The sequence below is a fragment of the Saccostrea cucullata genome, unplaced genomic scaffold (assembly GCF_032062105.1).
Source record: "Saccostrea cucullata isolate Sc308-1 unplaced genomic scaffold, CSIRO_AGI_Scuc_v1 ctg473, whole genome shotgun sequence".
NCBI classification, from domain to species: Eukaryota; Metazoa; Mollusca; class Bivalvia; order Ostreida; family Ostreidae; genus Saccostrea; species Saccostrea cuccullata.
The window spans coordinates 185,940-207,789 of NW_026938446.1; the positions used below are offsets into that span (position 1 = coordinate 185,940).

The 21,850-nt window shown below is 35.3% G+C and overlaps 3 protein-coding genes across 8 annotated transcripts in view; 2 read left to right on the forward strand and 1 right to left on the reverse strand.

The window, feature by feature from the left end:
- Nucleotides 1–11,519, forward strand: part of LOC134250301 (calcium homeostasis endoplasmic reticulum protein-like) — a 52,596-nt gene extending 41,077 nt beyond the window's left edge. For both annotated transcript variants that reach the window (XM_062732660.1, XM_062732661.1), the window contains exons 12-19: nt 8,747–8,885; nt 9,405–9,628; nt 9,849–9,982; nt 10,069–10,398; nt 10,521–10,619; nt 10,738–10,820; nt 11,002–11,196; nt 11,416–11,519. In XM_062732660.1, coding sequence (XP_062588644.1) covers nt 8,747–8,885; nt 9,405–9,628; nt 9,849–9,982; nt 10,069–10,398; nt 10,521–10,619; nt 10,738–10,820; nt 11,002–11,196; nt 11,416–11,444 — 1,233 coding nt within the window. In that variant the 3' untranslated portion in view covers nt 11,445–11,519. The remainder of the gene's footprint in view (nt 1–8,746; nt 8,886–9,404; nt 9,629–9,848; nt 9,983–10,068; nt 10,399–10,520; nt 10,620–10,737; nt 10,821–11,001; nt 11,197–11,415) is intronic.
- A 1,161-nt stretch (nt 11,520–12,680) lies between these two features.
- LOC134250293 (LYR motif-containing protein 1-like) lies at nt 12,681–15,959 on the reverse strand. 4 transcript variants are annotated; one of them, XM_062732642.1, is made up of 5 exons: nt 15,894–15,959; nt 15,349–15,568; nt 15,115–15,175; nt 14,585–14,616; nt 12,681–12,805 (listed from the first exon to the last, which is right to left on the reverse strand). In XM_062732642.1, the coding sequence occupies exons 2-5, from the start codon at nt 15,499–15,501 to the stop codon at nt 12,686–12,688; spliced, it is 366 nt and encodes a 121-aa protein (XP_062588626.1). In that variant the 5' UTR covers nt 15,502–15,568; nt 15,894–15,959; the 3' UTR covers nt 12,681–12,685. The 4 variants fall into 4 exon arrangements, with proteins under 4 accessions (XP_062588626.1, XP_062588625.1, XP_062588627.1 ...); XM_062732641.1 differs by having other exon boundaries at nt 15,881–15,944; XM_062732643.1 differs by having other exon boundaries at nt 15,803–15,939.
- A 9-nt stretch (nt 15,960–15,968) lies between these two features.
- LOC134250292 (TGF-beta-activated kinase 1 and MAP3K7-binding protein 1-like) lies at nt 15,969–21,039 on the forward strand. 2 transcript variants are annotated; one of them, XM_062732640.1, is made up of 8 exons: nt 15,996–16,085; nt 17,121–17,157; nt 17,823–17,968; nt 18,358–18,511; nt 18,643–18,729; nt 18,975–19,113; nt 19,409–19,637; nt 19,931–21,039. In XM_062732640.1, the coding sequence occupies exons 2-8, from the start codon at nt 17,122–17,124 to the stop codon at nt 20,763–20,765; spliced, it is 1,626 nt and encodes a 541-aa protein (XP_062588624.1). In that variant the 5' UTR covers nt 15,996–16,085; nt 17,121; the 3' UTR covers nt 20,766–21,039. The 2 variants fall into 2 exon arrangements, with proteins under 2 accessions (XP_062588623.1, XP_062588624.1); XM_062732639.1 differs by lacking the exon at nt 17,121–17,157 and having other exon boundaries at nt 15,969–16,085.
- The last annotated feature ends 811 nt before the right edge of the window (nt 21,040–21,850 follow it).

The window sequence follows — 21,850 nt, forward strand, 5'->3', positions numbered from 1 at the left end:
GTTTCCTCTGAGTCTGTCCGTCGGACTAGCTGTCCCCATGTCTGTGTGTAAGTCTGTCCTACTTGGGTTTCCGCACTTATTTTCTGAACGCTTGAAGATATTGAGCTGAATTTCGGCATGTGAGTGTATCTTGGTGAGTTACAGATTAAGTTTGAATTTCGTTACGCCTCATTAATTTTTGATAGATTTATGCCGTTTTAATTTTTTCATAATGGTTTAAGATCGGGTTCGTGCTGCGCTAAATTCCAAAGGTCAACATGGTAAACCAATCGTAACTTCTCGGGCCTTTCCGACTAGCGGAAAAACAACCTCGAATGTATATGGTAGACGCCATGACAACCCTCCTTTTTCACGATCTTTGAAATAAATGCATTGAGAACTTTTATCTGTGGAATATGGAGCTTTACTTTATTAAATGTAATGATATCACCTAAAATATACTATAGAAGGAACTTCTAAATCCGTCTAGCCTGTATTTGAATAAACAGGAAATGTATAAATTTTTAACATCCGGTGATGTTAATACATTCGAGGTTGTTTTTCCGACCTCTGACGGAAAGACCCGAGATGATGCGATTGCATGGTAAACATGAAGCCAAAAGATGTTGAAAAAATAAGTTGAATTTCCGTTATGTGTTTTATTTCTTTTTTAGATTAAAGTCATGCATAACCTCAAAATTTTAACATCATGGTCATAACTTTTGCATAGTATAAAATGACATTCTAGAGAAAAGGGGGAACCCGGTAGGGGACATGTATTGTTATGCAATAATCTCAGAATGCTTGTAAGGTAAACCCATGGCAATAACATTGAGCATGTAGCTATCATGAAAAGTTATTAAAGCTCCATATCATCTATAATGACCTGAACATTTATATAGGAGCTGTACATGTGGTATGTAGTGTCTCTGAATTTCTTAAAACTCCTTTAAAATCTCTGACATTGTTACTAAAAGTTATGCAAAAAATTGGTTGTTATGTGTCATTGTTACCATGGCAACATGTCATAAATTTTGAAAAAAATATGGCATATTTTAACATGATAAGAGTGTTATAGTTAACATTTGTACCTAAACAAACAAGTGGCAGGGTTCCAGGCCATAAAAGTTAGACGAGTTATCATTCGATGTCAGTCTCACAGTTACATGTAGCTGCAGATCTGCAGATTGGACCGAATTATCTTTGAAACCAAAATGGCAGTATAAATAAGCGAAATGTCCGATGATTGCAATATCAGGGCCAGGAGGATTATTAACAACAATTATGAGGAATATTTAATTTGTTGTGGAAAGAGTCAAAGAATATGTTAGAAACACATGGTTAGTAATATTTTGAGATTACAGCTTTAAAAACATGTAGAAATAAATCGAGAACCGAGCGCATTATTTTGTGCGCAATAAATATACAGTTTTTTCAATGGGTGGCCCTGTAGCTCTCCAGTCTATCAATAATTTTTTTCGGATAGCTACAGATCTGCAGCTATCTCTACAACTGATAAACTCACTTGACTGAAATATTATGTTAGATTGCTAAAAATTCACTTCAAGCGAGTTTATTGCCTGTAGAGACAACTATAAATGGTTGGGAGGTAGATAATATATATATATATATATATATACATTGGCTACAGAATGTGTCTAGAATAAGGGAATGAAAGGTATTTGATTAACCAATGCTAGAAAAAGGAGAAATTCTCCCCAAAAGCGTGCAAGAAATATTGCGCCGTAAATTGCACCTTTTTCGCATTACGGGATCTGTAGCGTTATGGTCAAAGACAAGTATATAAAACCATAACGCTACAGATCTGCAGCTAAATTACATGTAAAGGTTGAAATACATGTACAACAAAATATTAGAGAAAAGAGACTTGAAACATTTTCCAGGGACGAAACCACAACAAGCCTTCAACTGTAAAATATGCATGTTTTTATTTCATCCTAAATTTAAAAAAAAAATCACATTTCTATATAACTCACTCAGATGATCAATATAAAGACATTGTTTTGGTCATAATTAATATAGATTTTCACATTTCAAAATTTTCAAACTTTATTCTTCCAAAAATAGCAGTGCTAGGGAATTAAGCAGAAAAGAATATGCATCAATTAAATTTGAATCAAAAGGCCCAGGGACCACATCCCTCACCTGAGCACCGTAGCTGGGATCAAAGCAAAAATCAGTTTAGCCTTGGAAAGATTAAATGTATTTGTGGTCCCAACTACCCCTAAAAGGGAGGGGGTATTATGTCTTATTTCTTAAGTGATACATGTATCCAATATAACTTAAGTTCTTCCATGCAGAAAAGTATTATTTAAGGTGAGTCAAATAACACGTTTCTTGATTAAAGCTGAACACTACTCGTAAAAAGGCATAGTCCGCCATATTTCCTGTTCTTCAAAGCTCTTCCTACAACCCATATATAAGGAGCAGATTGCTTATCACTTCAATGTATTTTGCTGTAAAGATCCGATGAGTGTAGACGTACATCTCACATAGCCGTGCTACTCGGTCGTGATGAAATTATTAAAGTTAACGTACTTTTTCCAAAACAGGACAAAAGTATTATGAAAAATACAGGTCGATACATCATTTACAAACAGAAAATGCACATAAAAACAAGGAATAAACGCAAAAAATCTAAAACCACACAAGGAGTACTACATGTCGGCCACGCATTTCGAGTGTGCAATCGGGTGTAACAAAATCATGTCACATGTCACAAATGCAGATCCAGGGCCGGTGTGCCGGTTACCCTCCCCCCCCCCCCCCCCCCCCCCCCCCCTCCGTTTGAAGATTTTGTACATGTACAGTAGTGTATATAAAATTTATATGTCCACTATCCTAAAACAAGGAGAAAACATCTTTCATTTGTGGACCCCCACTAATGCCTTGCCCTAAACCCACTGCAGCTGGAGACTTCAGTGCAGCCCAGGACCCCCTGCCTTCTACTACCCCCACCCCCACCTAAACCCATCCCACGACAAAATTCCTTGATCGACTTTCTTGAATTTTCCTGTTTTTTTTTTTCTCAAGATAGGAGCATTTGCCAAATTTCAGTAAAGTAAACACTCAGACAGCTAATGAAACATGCAAATTTATGCTGAAGTCAGAAAATCTAGTGGGTACTGGTATTTTAAATAGTGCATGAAGTAGAAATCAGATTTTGCAAATATAAAAAAAAAACATTTTTTTTTCATAAAATTCAAACATTTGAAAATGAATTTATTCTTTGAAAATTAAGGTACATTGATGAAATTAGGCATTCTATTTATTTCATCTGTTTAGTTCAGTTTATTGAAGTCAAGAGACATATATCTCACAATTATACATGTTTAATAACAAATATAACATGTATAATAATGAGTTTAACATGCAACATGTATAGTACATATTATATTTTCTATAATGTATAAACAAATGAAAGGCGCTGTTCTTGCTGCACTCGCTAGTTGCACAAATTTTCCTAGATTACATAATTCTTTTTTATTCTGTGTAATAATGACTAAGTAACTGTACTAATTTGAGGGCATTTGGTCTTCGGGAGTTTAGCACATATGTACATTGTGTTACAGTTTCTACTGAACATGTACAATTAACTTTGCTAAGCCTAGCCAATGAAATTCATTTTTAATATTTGTTATACAATTTTTAGTGTATTGATGTATACGTACAGGGTGTTTCACAATATATGTCACACATCTAAAGACAGATAGATAAATAACAACAAAAGCTACATACACATTTTATATATCATTTTAATCGGCATATATTCAAAATTATTTTTTTTAGTCAGAAGTATCCAAAATCCACCACCTCAGTTACTATGGCAACAAATCCTAAAATGTTATTCAAGTGTTTTCCCAACATTGTCCTAAATAACTTAAGAGACTAATGTTTATAAATTTCTGATCACTGTTTTGTAAGTTTCCCAAGATTTCTGAGACTTTTCTTGTTTTATATCTGGCTTTTTAGAACCCCCAAAGTGCATATCTATTTTTATTTAAAGTTGCATTTAAATAAATGTTTCGTTTCAGAACTACCGGTATGTGTTAATTGGTGCCCACTTCTTTCACTCTTCCTTTCAGTCAATCTTGCAAACTTTTACCCCGGTTCTGAATGTCATTTGACTTTAAACGTTGAACTCTTGTATGCAGACATACTTAACTCTAATTTAAGATTTCGAAATACTCTTGATACACTTACTGGCATTGTTACAACCCATCTTCCTAAACTCAGATGTGACTTTCATGAGGTTTTCTCAATGATTGACTTCACTCTGATATTGTTCTCATCTCTTCTTGAATTTTTTGGGGTAGGGTGGGGTGAAGAGGATGGCAAGTTTAACTGTCTTTCATCTTTACATTATAATATAATTTAAACCCTCTAATTATTCTTAAAGAAGAAAAGTAAACAGTAATTTCTGGTCTAGTTATTTTTTATCATCACCCCCTGTAAAATACCGGTATATAAAATATCGTAAACGGTTCTTATAATAAAAAATTACAACAAAATTTTGCTGCAAGTTTTACGCAATTTTGAGAATAACTGAAATTATGACATCACTGATTATATCATCAGTTACTTCCTGGTTTATTATAATTTTCCCGATATTTTGCAACATAATAATTTTAGATCAATATGCTTAACTATCGTGTTTTGGTATTTTTGGTATCATGTTCGATATTCAGATTATGCCCATTTAGATGTGTGACATATATTGTGAAACACCCTGTATATACCTATTGAATACATCAAAACAACCCTCTTTTTAAATAACACTATATCATTGTAAGTTACAAAAAACAGTTTGATTAATCTTTTGAAATAAATGCTTTTCAAGTTTAAAACACACACACACACAAAATTACAGAGAATTTGTACACTTCGATTGATTGATTGTGTATATTGTTAAACGTCTCTCTCACGAGAATTTTTCACTCACATGGAGACGCCACCACTTGCTGGTCGAGAGCTGCAAATTTTGTCCTATTCTTGGCACTGAGGGCCATTGAGCAGGGAGGGATCCTTTTTCGTGCCAGCACCTACTGCGACACGGGTCTCATCCGAAGGACCGGTCTCCACGTCCCACAGTGGGATTCGAACCCGGGACGTAAGGATTGACTCCATACTTCACGACTCTCGAGCAGACGCTTTAACCACTGCGCCACGCAGGCGACTGTAGACATCGAAAGATGTATTTTGATTTTCGAAATCCATTGCTTGGTAAAAAATATATATCATTTCATGCAAAGTGATAAAAAATGCTATGAACGCTAGGGATAGAAATTTACAGTGCAAAATATTAGGCTATATTTTTTTTAGTCCCATATTTATATGGCAAGTATTGACTTTGGACAATTGCAGGCAATTTTTCTGTATTTGTCCTGCTTAGGGCATTGATTCCCTAATGATGTATTGTAGATTTATTAAACCCAATTTGGACAATTGTTTTAAATCAGAGATGTAGCACCAGGAGGCCCTGGGGATGCCCCCCCCCCCCCCCAAGTTTTTTCGAACGTAACTTATCACTGTAGGAAATGTTTATTGAAAGGTACCCCGCCCCCACAACTTTACAGTTAAGGGAAATAAAGGAATTGTATTTTTGCATTTAAAAAAATTTGGTGCTAGCTGAAGGTGTGCTTTTATTGTAAAAAAAAAATTGAAATAAAAACATCATATACCAATTATACAAACAATGATATTTCAAAAAAAATTTTAAACAGCTGGAGCAAGCCCCTGTACACCAAGATGCATTTTGTGACTTCATAAAAAGATTGCTCATGAGGAAAACTTAGTGTGGTAAAAATTGTAAATCATGCTAGTTTGAACATCTAACCGTCTAAAAAGCAAGCTACTGTAAGTATATACATACAGTGTTACGTAGAGATTGTGTCGGTCACTGTCTGACCTGACATATGTCTTCATTGTCTCTCATCAAGGTGTTTTTAATGTTATATATTTATTGCGAAATGTACCGGGGTAAGGGGAGAGTCAGGGCAGAGGACCCTTCAGGTGTCACAATTTTCAAAGCAGAGGAATCTCGGGTTAAATGCATGAAAGCCAAAAAATGGAAAGAAAAATGCACAGGGGCTTGCTCCCGGCGTGATTTATTAAAAAAAATTATATAGAATGCAGAAAAAATTAATTTTCACCTTTAAATTCTTGTATGCATATCATTTGCCAACCGATATTTTTTATTTAAAATGTTTAATATAATAAGATATTGACCTTTATTTTTCTATGCTTCATTTGTAAATGATCGTACTATATATGTACTATGCCTTTAAAAAGCAAAATTTTCCATATTTTGATATTTACCAGTACCTAACATGATAGCTGCAGAACTGTAGCTCTCCGAAAAATATATTGATAGACTGGAGAGCTACAATGCCACCTATTGAAAAAACTAATTATTTATTGCGCACAAAAAGTTGCGCTTTTGTATGGATTAATTCTTCCAAATTCTTACCTCAATTGCAAAAAATGTAGATTTCAAAAAATTCCGTACTCTTCAATTAAGTACTTTTGTAGTTGACATCTACACGAAGCGCGTTGGGTAGAATTGTCTTACAAACCAAAATGGCAGTATAAACGGACGAAATTTTCGATGATATCGATTTCAGGGCCAGGAGGGCTATAAACAACAACTATAAGGTATGTTTTGTTGTGGAAACAGTGAAAAATTAGGCTAGGAATACACCATTAGTAATATTTTGAGATTATAGTTTTAAAGATATGGAGAAATAAATCGATAAACAGCGCACTTTTTTGTGCGCAATAAATATACAGTTTTCTCAATGGGTGGCACTGTAGCTCTCCGATCTGTCAAATTATTTTTTCGGAGAGCTACAGATCTGCAGCTACTAACATCATTGACCTCTGACAAGTGTGAAATTAAAATTGAACCGTAAACACTTGTTTGAATCTCTAGCATTGATTAAAAAAAAATAAACACAAATTTAACGAGGCTAGGGGGTGGCAGCCATTTTTAGACTATTTCAATCTCCTTTAAAAGGAGAGCTACATATAAATATATACAAAATGATAAAATTTTAAAATTAAAATATATGAATTTTTTCATTGCCAAATGATAGTTGACAGCTAAATATACCATATCTAAAAAAATAAGTTAAATCTGGTGGTTAATTTAAGATTAAATTTTTGACCCGCCAGCCTCCTTAATTATCTCTTTTCATTTCTGGACATCTTCATGAAAAGAGCAGATTTTCATGCTTTACAGAAATGAGAAAGTTTGTATCCCGTTTCCATGGCAACCGAGGTTATAATTCAAAATTACTTCTACATTTCACAATCAATCACACATTTGTTTAAAACTATGATAGAAAAAATCCAAATCTTTAACTATGAGTTGCCAACTAATTTTGATAATTACGGAGAATTGGTCTTAAAATGCTTATCTACAGAGACTTTAGAGAATAACTTTAGCTCCTTGTAATGTATAATTTTATTAACGTTATAAGCTCAGTAATATTGCTATGCATTAATTAAGATCAAAAACTACTATTGTTTTAAGTTCAACACTATTTTTTTAATATTTACCAAGTCATCATATCTAGACGAAAATAATCAAATCTGTGAATGAGTGCATGTCAAATGTGGATTTATTTTCTTTGTTGCTATGGGGAATTTTCTGTTGCCATGGCGATTAGTATTTGCAAAATATTCCTGAATTCATAAAGAAGTCTCAGAAATATGTTTTTACTTTAAAAATTGATTTTGTTATCCACCGATAATATTTAATTCCTTAAATAACTCGCATATTTGACAATTTGTCTCTTTCTCTTAATCAAAACATCCATTTTTGTTGCTAGGCAACCGATTGTAAATATTAAAAAACACACGTTTTTGAATTTAAATTGCAAAAAGGATATTCCTCTGCCTTTATGTAAAATATACCATACTCTTGTATTGTGCCAGAAGTTTGAGATATATGGCCTTGAAAATTGCCCAAATTAACAAAAATGCTGAATCAGCAAAAAATGCAAAACATGCATATCTTCCATTGCCCGTAAAAGAAATATCTTAAAATAAAAATTCTATGTATTATATGGTTTTATCACTTGAAATGTTTATTCTTATGATAACATTATTTAAGAACCCCTCTTGTAATATTCACATCCAATTTCAAGCCTCTAAGTTTAGTGATATATTTGCCCATCCACATTGAAAATTGACCGGTTGCTAGGGAAAATTTCTTTGGCCATGTTTCCATAGTAACCAGGACCCAAAATAATTTTCATTTTACATAAGTGGTTCATAGTGTAAGAGAAACCTATGTGTGTAAAATCATCCAATTCTGAGAACCCTCATGATTCACCTTTCGTCTGATTCTTACAGAGACCTGTACTTAATGATGATTAAATGGTATTAGTTATGGAAAGAATCATCAATTCTGACCATAAACTCAATAAGAAATTTTATAGGCCTATAACTATAAGAATGACGTATTGAGAAGGATAGAAAAACATTCCGCCGGCCACATTTCTGAAATGTTTTACAGCAAGTTTCTAAGGAAATTGCCTTCATGACATTTGAAATTAGTGTCTTTTAATTAGTGTCTTTGAATTTCTTTTAAAAAAGAAAATATAGACTCTGTTACTATTAATAAGGGTAGCATAAAATATTGTTTTTTAAGACAACCTAAGAGAGAGCAATTTGATTACAGTTTAACATAATTTTGTATGAAGATTGTATCTTGGGATTGATATTTTATTTTTCTTTTCAGCAACAGCTAGGTCCAATGCCAGGGGGTCAGCCACTCCAGGGACTGCCTCCAGGATCCACCCCTCAACAGTTTGGTCCACCACCCGGGGGATTTGGTGGACCCCCTCCAGGCTTTAGAGGGCCACCCCCTCAAAATGTTGGTAAGCGAAGTCATATCCTAATAAATAAAAAATCTATGAAATACTGTCAAATCTGGTTGTCTTGAACTTGATGGGACTGGGAGAAGACTGAGATATCCATAGATTTGAAATAAATCAAAGGTTAAAAATTTTAAGAATAAGTAGTTGGGAACTCAAAATGGAAGTCAACATATCAAGGTATTCAAGATATCAGTGTTCAAGATACCTAAGTTCTACTGTATGTGGTTTTTCAGTTTTACTGGAAAGATAATTATTGGTAGAAAAAAATTAATGCTGTTCCAAAACATAATTATCACCATCTGTAAAATTCTATATATATCTCAATTAATGCTTCCATTATTTGTTATAATCATGATTATATAATTGTTTAAAAATATATATGCCCCCTGAGGACCTTTCGTTGACGAATGAATACACAGTGCTAATAATGTACATTTATATACATAATGATCGAGTTAAAGTACATGTACCATGATATTATGTGTAAATTCTCTCTGACGTAAGTCTGTATCTTACCAGGTCCCAGTGGCCCCCCAGGAGGTTTACCCCCAGGATTTACCCCAGGGCCCCCTGCACCAGGCCCCAACCAGAATCAGTTTGCCCTCCCAGATCTTAGCAAACCTCCCCCAGGATTCCCTGCTGGACCACCCCCCTTTGCAGGGCCACCCCCCTCAGATATTGACCTGACACCTTCAGTGCCATACTATGAACTACCTGCTGGACTCATGGCTCCACTGGTCAAGGTAAAGTGTATGTTTGAAATATTAATGTTTTATTATCATCACCCTTATAATCGGGTAATTATCAAAGATAATGTTTTAAACACGATAGATAATAAGACCTTGAACTATCAAATGAATCCCTCTATTCATAGACGAATTTTTTTCATTAAAAATTTTTAAAATCAACCACTAATGTTCTTTTTATTGCAAAAATGTTTTAACATTAACCTACATATTACAGCTTGAAGACCATGAGTACCGTCCTTTAGATCCCAAAGACATCCGTTTACCACCTCCTATGCCACCAAGTGAAAGGCTATTATTAGCTGTTGAGGCCTTCTACAGTGCTCCAACTCATGAAAGACCAAGAGACAGGTGTGATAATGAGTCTTAGTCATGCACAAATGATGAGATATGTATGGTAGATTTTATATTTGATTTTTTCTTCAATTCTTTCCTAGTGAGGGATGGGAAAAATTGGGTCTGTACGAGTTCTTCAAAGCCAAGCAAAGAGCAAGGAAATTAAAAGAGGAGGAAAAAGAAGCAGAAAGACAACAAAGGGGTCGACGATCAAGGTCAAGGTCACGTTCCAGGTCTCCCTCCAGGTCGAGGTCAAGATCACGCTCCCGATCAAGAGAAAGGGAAAAGTTTAGAGACAGAGAGGAGAGAAGATCCAGAAGTAGAACAAGGTCAAGATCAAGGTCACCATCACCTTCACCCCGGGCTCGCAGGTCACCATCGCCTTCACCCCGAGCTCGCAGGAGGCGCAGTGGCAGGAGAAGCAGGTCAAGGTAACTAACCAATTTAAAATGCTATTTGGCAATTTGAAATTTAGAGTTAATGTTTACAGCATACTCGAATCTGAAAAATTTGACATTATGGAATAGAAAGTACTATTTTTCTGTGTTTACAGGTCAGAGTCACCTTTACCTTATCAAAGAAGCAGCAGGTCGCCTTCACCACCACCGCGACAGAGAAGGGTGTCTCGGAGTCCAACTCCCACAAATGAATTGTATGTTTACATTTTGATGCATTTTCATTGGAAGCTATTGATGCTGAAGAAAGAAAGAAGCATTTAGTTTCGATACCTTCAATCTGATTTTATGTACCTTGTAACGTTATCATTGTAGTGTTGGGATGGGAGCATCACAAACATTGGGAGACTCCAAGTTGGGAGAGGACAATAAAGGACACCAGATGCTGATGAAGATGGGTAAGAAATTCAGGAGATTTAGGCGATTAAAAATTGTGTGTACCCCCCCGGTAATATTTTTACTTCATTTCTGTATTCTTGGTTAAAGTGGCAGTTTTCTAACTCTAATTACATGTACATAGTTTATTTTTGAGTGTTTACAGAGTTCAGAATTTTATCCTTCTTCAAAAACTTTTCTTAGGTTGGGGAGGTAAGGGTTTGGGAGCCACTGAGCAGGGGATTGTGAATCCCATCTCTGGTGGGGATGTTAGGGACAGACAGGATATGTTCAAAGGAGTGGGATCAGATCTGAGGGATCCATTTGAACAGTTCAGAAAGAACAAGAGCCATGGCTTCATTGCCAGAATGAAGGCCAGGGATGAATTGAGGGAAAAAAGTAAGACTGTGATATTTCATGAATTTTTTTATGCAGATGAATGAGCATTATATCTTGCATTAGAAATTACTTGTAATGCTAAATTTCACTACATGTGTAATGTAAAATGTCAGAAAAAGATCAGACTTGTATGGTGATTTTAAAAAGCTCATATGTTTGATAGAACTGTAGTATCTTTTATTTCACTCTGTGCTTTAATAATTTTGGTTTAATTTTCAGGTAAGAAAGATCGGGACCAGGATAACTGATATCTGGAATTTGTTGTACATAGATAATCATATATCATCATGTGTTAACTTCACAATAAAATCATGACAAAAGTGTTCCAATTTTTTTTTTGTGGGTGTAAATGAGTTTAGAAGGTGGAAATGAAAGGTTGGAGTAAAAAGTCAGCATATGATTATGGAGTGTGTGGATATATACATGGATATTGTCTCGAAATATGCCTTTTAGTGATATTTTGGTGAGGGTAAGAAAATGTAAAAGGGGGCCCTACCCATGTATTTTGTTTACCCTGCAAAATTTTTTTTTATATCTGGCCTCCTGAATGAGCTTTTGTCAACCTGATTTAGGCACATCTCTGCAGATGAAACTAAGACGCCATAGCCTAAACATTTCAATATACATGACATCACAATGCTTTTAGAGTGTCAGAATACATGCACAAGTCTATATAAGGGCATAGACTGAAAACACTTTGTTTTATTAGGCTACCTCCATTAGGTCAATGCAAGGGGTAGTTGCAGGATAAAAGAAAATAGGCTGCTAGGTCAGACCAGTTGGAAATTAAGTTAAAATTATTTACCTTTACCAAGTTTCCCATACTGAGAATAACATCAAAGGTAAAACCATTACCAAGTGTTGCCCCTACATTAAGGTAGAAAATATTTTCTACTGTATAATCAAGTTTATCTCAATGGATGCAAAAATGAATGCGAGTCGTGTCATTTCCCTCTCCTATTAAAACTAGATATTCAATGGTGGATGCAGGAAATTTAGGTGGGGGGAGGCAAAGTAGAAGGCAGGGTGTCTGGGGCCTGCAGCCTCAAGTAGGTCCAAGGCAAAGCTCTGCTGGAGGTCCTGAGGCAAAGGCCCTGGAGGCTGACAAATTCATATGCTGCATTGGACGAAATTGAAGAGAGAAGATGAATTTTTTTTTTAAAAATTCAAATTGAAGGGGGGGGATTGCATCTGCCTTTGGTATCCTAGATGAACTTCACATTATGTCTTATATACATGTACCATTATATGAAAAGGGGAGATTATAGATAAAACATGCAATCTAACCAGGTGTTGATTTTATTATATTTTTGGAAATAAAAATTACTATGTATTTTGTATGTTTGGTTTATTGTAGTATTAATCCAGGAAATGAAATAATATAATTACTCAACAAGAAGTATATTGCAGTCTTTACAAAGTATTCTGTACATTGAGAATTTACCAATGTCAAAAATGTCACAATACATTTAAGTCTTTTAAAAAAATTTCACTTTGTTGAGTCTTCATAAGATTTCCAGTAAAGTGGTATAGATTCTTTGATCTGTCTCTTTTGAGCTTTCTTTAATTTTGAGCTCAATGGTGCCAACACATGCTGAGGAAAGTTGACCTGAAACACATGATAAGAAAGATAACTCTTACATGTCAAAAAGAAAATACTTTAGTGCAAGGGGAATAACTGCTACAGGGTTTAAATCCTAAAAAATTTTATCTCAGGGGTTTGTCAAAGAGTTTTTAGCTCTACTGGTCAGAGACCAGAAGAGCTTATGCGATAGTAATGCGTCCGTCGTCCGTCCCTCTGTCTAGCTGTTTGTCTGTCTGTCTGTCTGTAAACAATTTTTCAAAATGCTACTCCTCCTACAGTTTTGGTCTGATTTCAAAATGCTACTCCTCCTACAGTTTTGGTCTGATTTCAATAGTAGACTACATTTAGATACATAATTCTGTGCATCGGTTTTTGATTTCGATGAACGATGTTGCCATGGTTACTAAAAATAGAAATTTCTGTGAAATTCTTTCAAAATGCTACTCCTCCTCCAGTTTTGGTCTGATTTCAATATATCTTGGCACACAAGTAGACTACACTAAGATACATAATTCTGTGCATGGGTGTTTACTTTCGATGAAAGGTGTTGCCATGGTTACTAAAAATAGGAATTTCTGTGAAATTCTTTCAAAATGCTACTCCTCCAACAGTTTTGGTCCGATTTCAATATAATTTGGCACACAAGTAGACTACACTAAGATACATAATTCTGTGCATCGGTTTTTGCCTTGATGAACGGTGTTGACATGGTTACTAAAAAAAGAAATTTCTGTGAAATTTTTTCAAAATGCTACTCCTCCTACAGGTTTGGTCCGATTTCAATATAACTTGGCACACAAGTAGACTATACTAAGATACATAATTCTGTGCATCAGTTTTTTTGATGAGTGGCAAGGATCATTTTTCTATTTATTGCTGTTTTAAAGTTTCAAGTCCCAACTGCTACTTTTCTCTACCTTTAATTGTTTTAAGTATAAACCAGTAGAGCTACAGTCTCGACAGAGACTTCTGGTTCATATATTTATCTTACAGTACTGTCCTTTTCAAAATGGTGCTATGTGTCTGACATTATATTTTTTTTTATATACATTGCACCTAAAATTCAACCTTTTTCTCTGATCTCTGCATTGGGCTAGGGCATAGCAAATGTAAACAAGATGGCATATTGGTTTGCTTCGAATTAGTTTATGCAGTGTACCTATAATAAATAGCAATAACTACTGTTTTTTCAGTCAATATGAAGTTTTAGTTTCCCTTTAAGTTTGATTACATTATGAGCCTTAAACTCAGGAGACTAAATCATCCTATTGACTTCAAAAACAGCAATGTAAGTTGTAATATGTTAGCCATTTTTTCTCTGCTCCAGTTTATAGAGGCCGGGTTATATTTATTTAGTAGTAGATCCAGATTCTAAAATCAGGAGTCTTTCAGTTCACCTGCACCACACTCACACTTTTGCTATGCAAACACTCCCAAGTCGACTGGATTATTTTCTTTAAGCACAATGTGATAGAGTTGGCCAAAAGAGGGATCAAATTTTTTACATACTTAGTATTAAATGCATCTACTGGTATACAGGAGAATTTCCTTCTTCATTACAGGAAGGCTAAGTTATTAATCATAATGATATCAAATCATTGCAATGTTGTAAAAAATTATGGCTCTTTTAGAGTTAGAAAGGGGTTACAATATGGGGTAATAATTTTTCATAGGAATATAAATATGAAGAACAATAGGACTGAAGTTATTCACGACAGGTTAACATTATGAACTACAGGCCTCTTCTTAAAAAATTCTTCATGACATCTTCCAGGATTTATCAAAACAGACCATTATACTTACATGTCTTGGATATGGTGTCCCATAATGCAAAGCTGAAAAATATAAAATTAGGTAAATTAATTACAAGATACATTCTGAATTTCACATTAATTTTGACACTCAGTAAAACTTGAAGCAAGCGTGTTCAATCGGCAATTAAATCACCACACCTAGATTACTGTAGATTTCTTATTTTTCGCGAGTACTTTTTATCGCAAATGGGCTCTTCAACAGCAAATCGCGAGAATAAGAATTTGCGAATGGACGATTAATATCAAGAGTTTCAACATAGATTTCAGCACCATAAAAATAAAAACGTGTAATTTTATTTCGCATTTGATGCTTCTCACAAAATTACGCGATAATTAATTCCATGCATAAATTAAGGAATCTACAGTAATTATTCATATATGTATTAGTTTCATGTTTTTTTTTTAGTTTTCTTAAGGATAAAGAAAACTAAAAAAACATGACACTTAGGTCAAACAATAAAGTTATTCGTTGTTCTCAATTTCACTCAGTACTGGATGTATAAATATGCAATCAATTACCCATTTCTATTCTTGTAACTGCTTCCTTTATGTGCTCTTGTATTTCTTTTTCATCTGTGAGCTGTAATATTTCAATATCATTGTGATATAATTATTATTATATATTATAAATTTAAATCACCAGAAAATTCTTAAAAATTGACAAAAGTTAATGATTTAGTTTAAAATAATTGTCCTCAGATGTCACTCAGGGACAGTTAAAATCATCATATATATAATAATCAAACATCTTACATTTTGATTCTTCCTAAACAGTGTTCGAGCTTCGTCTTTTATGTACTGTTTTTCTGCAGCTGTTTCCTTGATGTCTCCTGTAGCAGACTGCCAGGTTCTGGACAAACGGAAAATCCTTCTGTAAAGTCTGAGGACTTCCTTACGGAGACTCATGTCCTCTCTCCTTTACATATGAGCAGCCAGAATAATAATATTCAAATGACCATAACTGTGCAAATTTCTGCAACAGAATTATGAATTAAATAGAGAGACATATTCATTTAAAATACAGTGATTCATATTTCTAGATTTTTTAAAACCATATTTTTAGTTTTTTGGTGCACATTTAACCTGATTTGATACAATACTTTATAACAACCTGTGCCTATAAATATCAGTTGTAAAATACATTTACCGGTACAACAACAGTGCTAACTCTGCATTTCTAAACAAGACTGCTAAAATTTGATTTTACCTATTAAGATATACATCACTCAAAAGCTCTTGTTAATCATTAAACAGTTATCACCATTCCACAAATTATTATACCAACCTGTAAATCTTACAGCGAAGACACGATGGAAAGGTCTACTGCAAAACAAAACGAAAGCAACACATGCCCTTGCAAAACGAAAGCGGAAGTGACGCTTTCAATTGCTAAACATCCGGGATTTTCCCTATGTGGGGAAATTATGTCTGGTGGTTTGCTGTCAAATGGTGTTGTGGTAGTAGGATCGCCTCCACGAATTGGTTCACATGTGTGTATAAAATATATTTTTGCATGTTTATACTACGAAAATTTTCCTTACTAGGTCCTATACTCTGACAAATGATTCTTCCCACAATGTCGGATCGAAGGTAGTGCTCTTGTCAGATCTGCCACCACTGGCACCAGTCACATTTTAATATGAAAGAACCGAGTTTATCTCAGTACTAGGCTAACTGAAACAAAATCCCATTATTCGGGGCTTGTTGAACAATGTTTACTTACTGTCAGTTTCTATTCATTCTAAAAGTTGATTGACAAACAAGTTTTCTTGTTATAGTAACAATACCATGAAAATTCTCCTCAAAGTTGTTATAACAACAAGCTCATCGTATTGCAATACTTAGGAACATCAGAATTTATGCAGATAATCAGCTTGCTATTACTTGCAATGCATTTGTCATACTAGGAAAGGAGAAATGTGTAACCGTTTGGGCTGTGGATATCCAGGTTTGGATAGGGAGACAGTGGGTAGAGCACTTGACAAGTGATGCTGGGGTCCTGGGTTTAATTACTGGTTCAGCCAAAGATTTCCCCTAACCTGTTACAGATTTGGTGCCAGGACGAGAAAATCTGCAACAGGAAAGGAGAAAATGTGTGACTGGGCCATAAGTAGAACCCAGAAACCCTGCATGACTAGTCAGATGCTCTACTGACTAAGCTATCCAGACCAATATCCATGCCCAAACAATTTCCATAATCATCCCTCCTTAAATGGTCTTTGCCCTTGAAGACATAACCCAAATATCTGTAGCAGGAAATTAAAAATGTATGGATGGACTGGAAATAGAACCCGGGACCCCTGCATCAGTAGTCAGGTGCTCTACCGACTAAGCTTCCCAGGCTTATATCAACTTTCCGTCTGACACATCTCTTCTGTTCATGTTGCTAACTTTAATTTTTAAAACCTCTTTTTGTGTTTTTCATTACTTCACCGAATGAAGATGAAGCAGAAGTCAGTGTTTCTTTTAGTCAATTCAATTGGTATAGTTTCTGTTTTTAAAGTTTGATCTTTGTTTATCTTCAGCATGCTGAAATATCCAAGTTTCAAGATGTTTCCACTAGTAAGATAATTGTGAAAATAAGATTAGAAATTTCTCTTTGTTTGTGCTGCATGTTAATTGTCCTGCATCTCTATTATCCCAGTATTCTCAAGACATGTTAATGATTTCTGTTATACATGTATGCAGTATTTCTTCAATTTTGAATTTTACTTAAATGTTAATATGTTCAGAGTTGTTATTTACATTTTGATTAAAGCTATGCAAAATTTTTTCAGAGATAAGTATAAAGAGAGACTAACAAATATGTTTAAATTTACCACTTATTTGCTTCTATTGTATAAATAAAGGCTTGTATTCAGAAGGAGATATTTGTGTTAAAAGCAGTGGGTTACTAGGTGAACATGAAAAAAAGAAAATGCTAGCAATAAATTAAATTGATGATGACTGCGGCATGGCCATGATGCTGATGATGGGTGCTTTGCTTTTAAGATGAGAAACTTCAGTTTAGAAAAAATCATTAAAAATATTGATCCATAATTTACCGGTACATTTGTTTTCATGTACTCTTTCCTTTATTAGACAAATGTACAATTTAATTAGTGAACTTAATCATTGACTTCTTTAAAAATTTTGAAGTATTTACTCAGGGAAATGTCTTAAGTTTGACTGATGACTGATCTTGATAACCATTGACTTCTTTAACACAGTTTGTTTTGTTTACTTAGGGACATGCCTTGAGTTGGACTGATGACTTGCCCGTGTGCCCGCTATCGGGAGTGGGCTTCTCCACCAATCAGATCTACAGAGAGGATGGCATCAGACGAGAGGAACATGAATTCGAGGACTGCAGCTTCCATTTCAAATTCAAAATGTAAGAGTATTATTCTGTGTGTTTAAGAAATAATCCTGCACAGGATGAATTGTTGGAGAACATATCCTGATAATTGAGAGATTTTTTGGCAAGTAAAAATCAACCTTGAAGGACGACTGAAATTTATTGCCAACAAAATATGCAAAGTGAGAGAGGTATAAAATCCAACAATTGAAAAAAGGTGGGAATAACATGTTTTTCTGATAGGTCACATATTTAATATCATGAAAGAGAAATTCAGAAGCTAGATTCTGTTTTATCAGAAATGTCATATAATGTCACAATCAGTTACAATGTACTCCTATTTCATCTGTATCTTGAGCAGCAGAAAATGTGTAATGAAATCCGAAATCCCAGGAATTTTTTTTCAAAAGGATGTGATATTGTAGGCATGATGAGGACTGCTATCTATATGGAGTGTTTGATGGACATGACGGCAGCAGAGCTGCTAACTTTGCCGCCCAGAGGATGCCAGCCGAGCTGTTGCTAGGGCAACTGTCAGGGAAGACAACTGATGAGGATATTAAAGATCTCCTGAATCAGGTTAATGCACTGTATGGTCTAGAATTTTTTTTAAAGGAAAGGAAATATTGCCATTGAATGTGAAGAAGGGTTGCAGAGACAATATCATCTGAATAACTTGAGAGAAAAAAATTTCATTTTCTATTTTGCAGGCATTTATAGCTGTTGAGAAGAGTTTCTTTGAGTCTATTGATCACATTTTTGCAGAGAAAACAACAATACAGCTACAGCTGCCTGAGGTATGTACCAAGAAAAATATGTGTTTAGGGGATCAGGATGTTGTTCTTTGAATATATAGGAACAAAAACAAAAAAAGGGCAATTAAGTTAATACAGTTGTGGTATTAAAAGCCATGTAATAACTCAAGTTTTCTGAAAACAGTTTCATATGATAAAATGTACGAAAATAAATGAAAACCGTTGTAAGTTATATTTGTGAGACATTCTTGTAACGTGCTTGATCTTTGACCCTATTTTTACTATAGGGTATAGGGCACTATGAGGCTTTAAATCAGTTCCCAGACGTCATGAAGAAACTAGACGACCTGGAGCGGGAAATAACAGGGGGGACAACTGCAACTGTAGCTCTGGTGTATAAATGCAAGTTATATGTTGCCAATGTTGGTAAGTTAAAATTAAGTTTTAAAAAAATGAACGCCATTTGTTGAAATTTATCATTTACTTTCAACATACTTTTTTCAGCAGGTTCAGAATTCCATGCAATCACAATTTTTATTCAAACCACAAGTAGAAAATTACATGGATTTCTTAGATTGCTTTATCTATATGTTTCAAATATACTTTAGAAACCCTTAAGAAAAATTCCATGGAGAATTTATGACTGCATACGTAGCGTAAATTAATACCACACAGCAGATAGTACTTTTACAGAATATTCATAGTTCTAATTTAATTTCAGGGGACACACGAGCCTTGTTCTGTCAGACAGACGAGGGCGGTGTTTTTAAGGTGATCCAGCTCTCCGTGGACCATTCTCTCTCCAACGAGGAGGAGCTGAACAGACTGTCTCATTTAGGGGTGGACGTGGAGAAGCTGAAACAGCACAGGAGGGTGGGCAGTTCTGACAGCACCAGGTGTATAGGGGACTACCACGTTAAAGGGGGGTACAAAGACATTGAGACTCTACGGTACGTTTCACAAGTCTTCTGGGTTAGTGTCAGATATCTTTCCATCTATATGTTTTTTATTTGCCCTGCCATGATATGAGAGAGGCATTTTGCTTTGCCATTCATTCTGTTGGTATATCTTTGGATTTTATCCCTTTGCCTATGTGTCAGGTCAGACTTGAAAAATAACCACCCATACTTGGGTTGGAAGGTAGGAGTGTGGTAGCAAATTCTGAGAAATAATTATATTATTTTGATATTTTCTATGCAGCTGTAAATATCGTAATTGATATATTTTTTTTTCTGTGTTTTAGAAATGCAATAAGGGAGCCTGTGATTGCTGACCCCTTTGTTCATGGAAGCATTGAGATTGGAAGCCGTCCCAGTTTTCTGATCATTATGTCAGACGGTCTCTACCAGGCTTTACAAGCTGCCACCAACACAGATCGTGTGAACATTGACATTGCCCGAATGGTGGCAGCCGAATTTTCTCAGCAGTCCACACTTAATGGTGTAGCCCAGGCAGTGGTAGATAAAGTTGTCCGAATTCACCACGACGCCTTCATCGGAGGAACGCCAGAAATGAAACAGATTTGTCAGAAACGTGGAGACATTACACTGTTAGTGAGAAACTTTAATTACCCTCTTGCCAATGCAATAAGCAGTCCAACTGCTGGTGGGGCCTATCACCCAGTGTCTGTGCCATTTTACAGTCCCCGCCCCACAAACCTGCCACCCACAGTGACCATACCCAACCTCAGCACTGCCGAGAGGGTGGAGAACCACAGTGGGTCTGGTGGATCTTCTACCCCAGGAACCCCCACCCCCGCTCAGACACCACCTCGGGACACACTCTCGTCCACTCTGGAATCTACTTTCAATGAGACCAACCACACCTACACCAGCACGGAGTCCTCCACTCAGAGCAGTGGAGAAATGAGATTTCCCACCAGGTTCTATAATCCCAATAAGCTGGAACTGGACGAAAATGGCAGAGTGGAGGCCTATGTGGATTTCTCTGAATTTTATGAGGCCATTAAAAAACTGACTGACTCACAAATTGAATCTCTGCATGCAGAAACCAAACCCAAATCAGCATATGAACCCATTACTGAAGAACTTGATTCCATGTCAGCACCTGAAAATTGAAGCTGAACTCTTAGCCAGGGAGAAAAATATCAGTCAAAAAATCAAAGTCATAGAAGATCCTTCGTATTTTGAATTCTAGGATAATATTTTCTCGAAAGGAGTTATATTCTCTTGACATTTCTTTCATGAAATGTTTTTTCTACAGTTATTAATATTGTCTAGTGTTACATGTAATGTACCGATACATTTTACATGGAAAAGCCTTACAGTGTTGTTAAGGTGTAATTTACTTATATTAACTTAGACAATTAAAAAAATTTGAAAGTGTTCAAAATTTTCAGAGTTTTGTACCTCGTGCCTCTCCATATAGGTGATAAACTGAAAAAATGGCCGACCAAAGTTTTACATAGAAATATATAGGAAAATTCTTTAAGCATCTTCTAAAGAATGACAAAGCCATAATTCATCATATTTATATGGAAGCATGCTCAGGTAGGGTAGATTCAAGTTTGTTCAAATTCATGACCCCCAGGGGTAGGGCGGGGCCAAAAAATGGCCGACCAAATTTTTACATAGAAATATATAGGAAAATTCTTTAAACATCTTCTCAAGAAAGACAAAGCCATAATTCATCATATTTATATGGAAGCATGCTCAGGTAGGGTAGATTCAAGTTTGTTCAAATCATGACCCCAAGGGGTAGGGCGGGGCCAAAATGGCCGACCAAGGTTTTTAAAGATCTATATACGAAAATTCTTTAAAAATCATTTTCTAAAAAATAGCAAATCCATGATTGGTCATGGGACTACTTTTGGATTTAAACTTTACAATAAAAAGCCATTTTCTACTTTTTCCTACCCTTAGTGCTCAGGTGAGCGATGTGGCCCATGGGCCTCTTGTTAAAAACCCCATTCTATCATTAATACTGAAAAAAGTTCTTATTGTAACTTTAGAAGAAAATGATGAGAGAGGTTCAATTAATCCATTGGGATTAATTATCTAGCCTGCTGCTGAAAATTTCGTAGGCTTCTCTTCATCTGTCACTTTAAGATTAATGAAAACCTTTGTCTGCTGTTTGTTTTGAAGTTAAGGTCAAGCCTTCATGATATTTGCATTCAATGATGGCTGGCAATGTATATACTTAG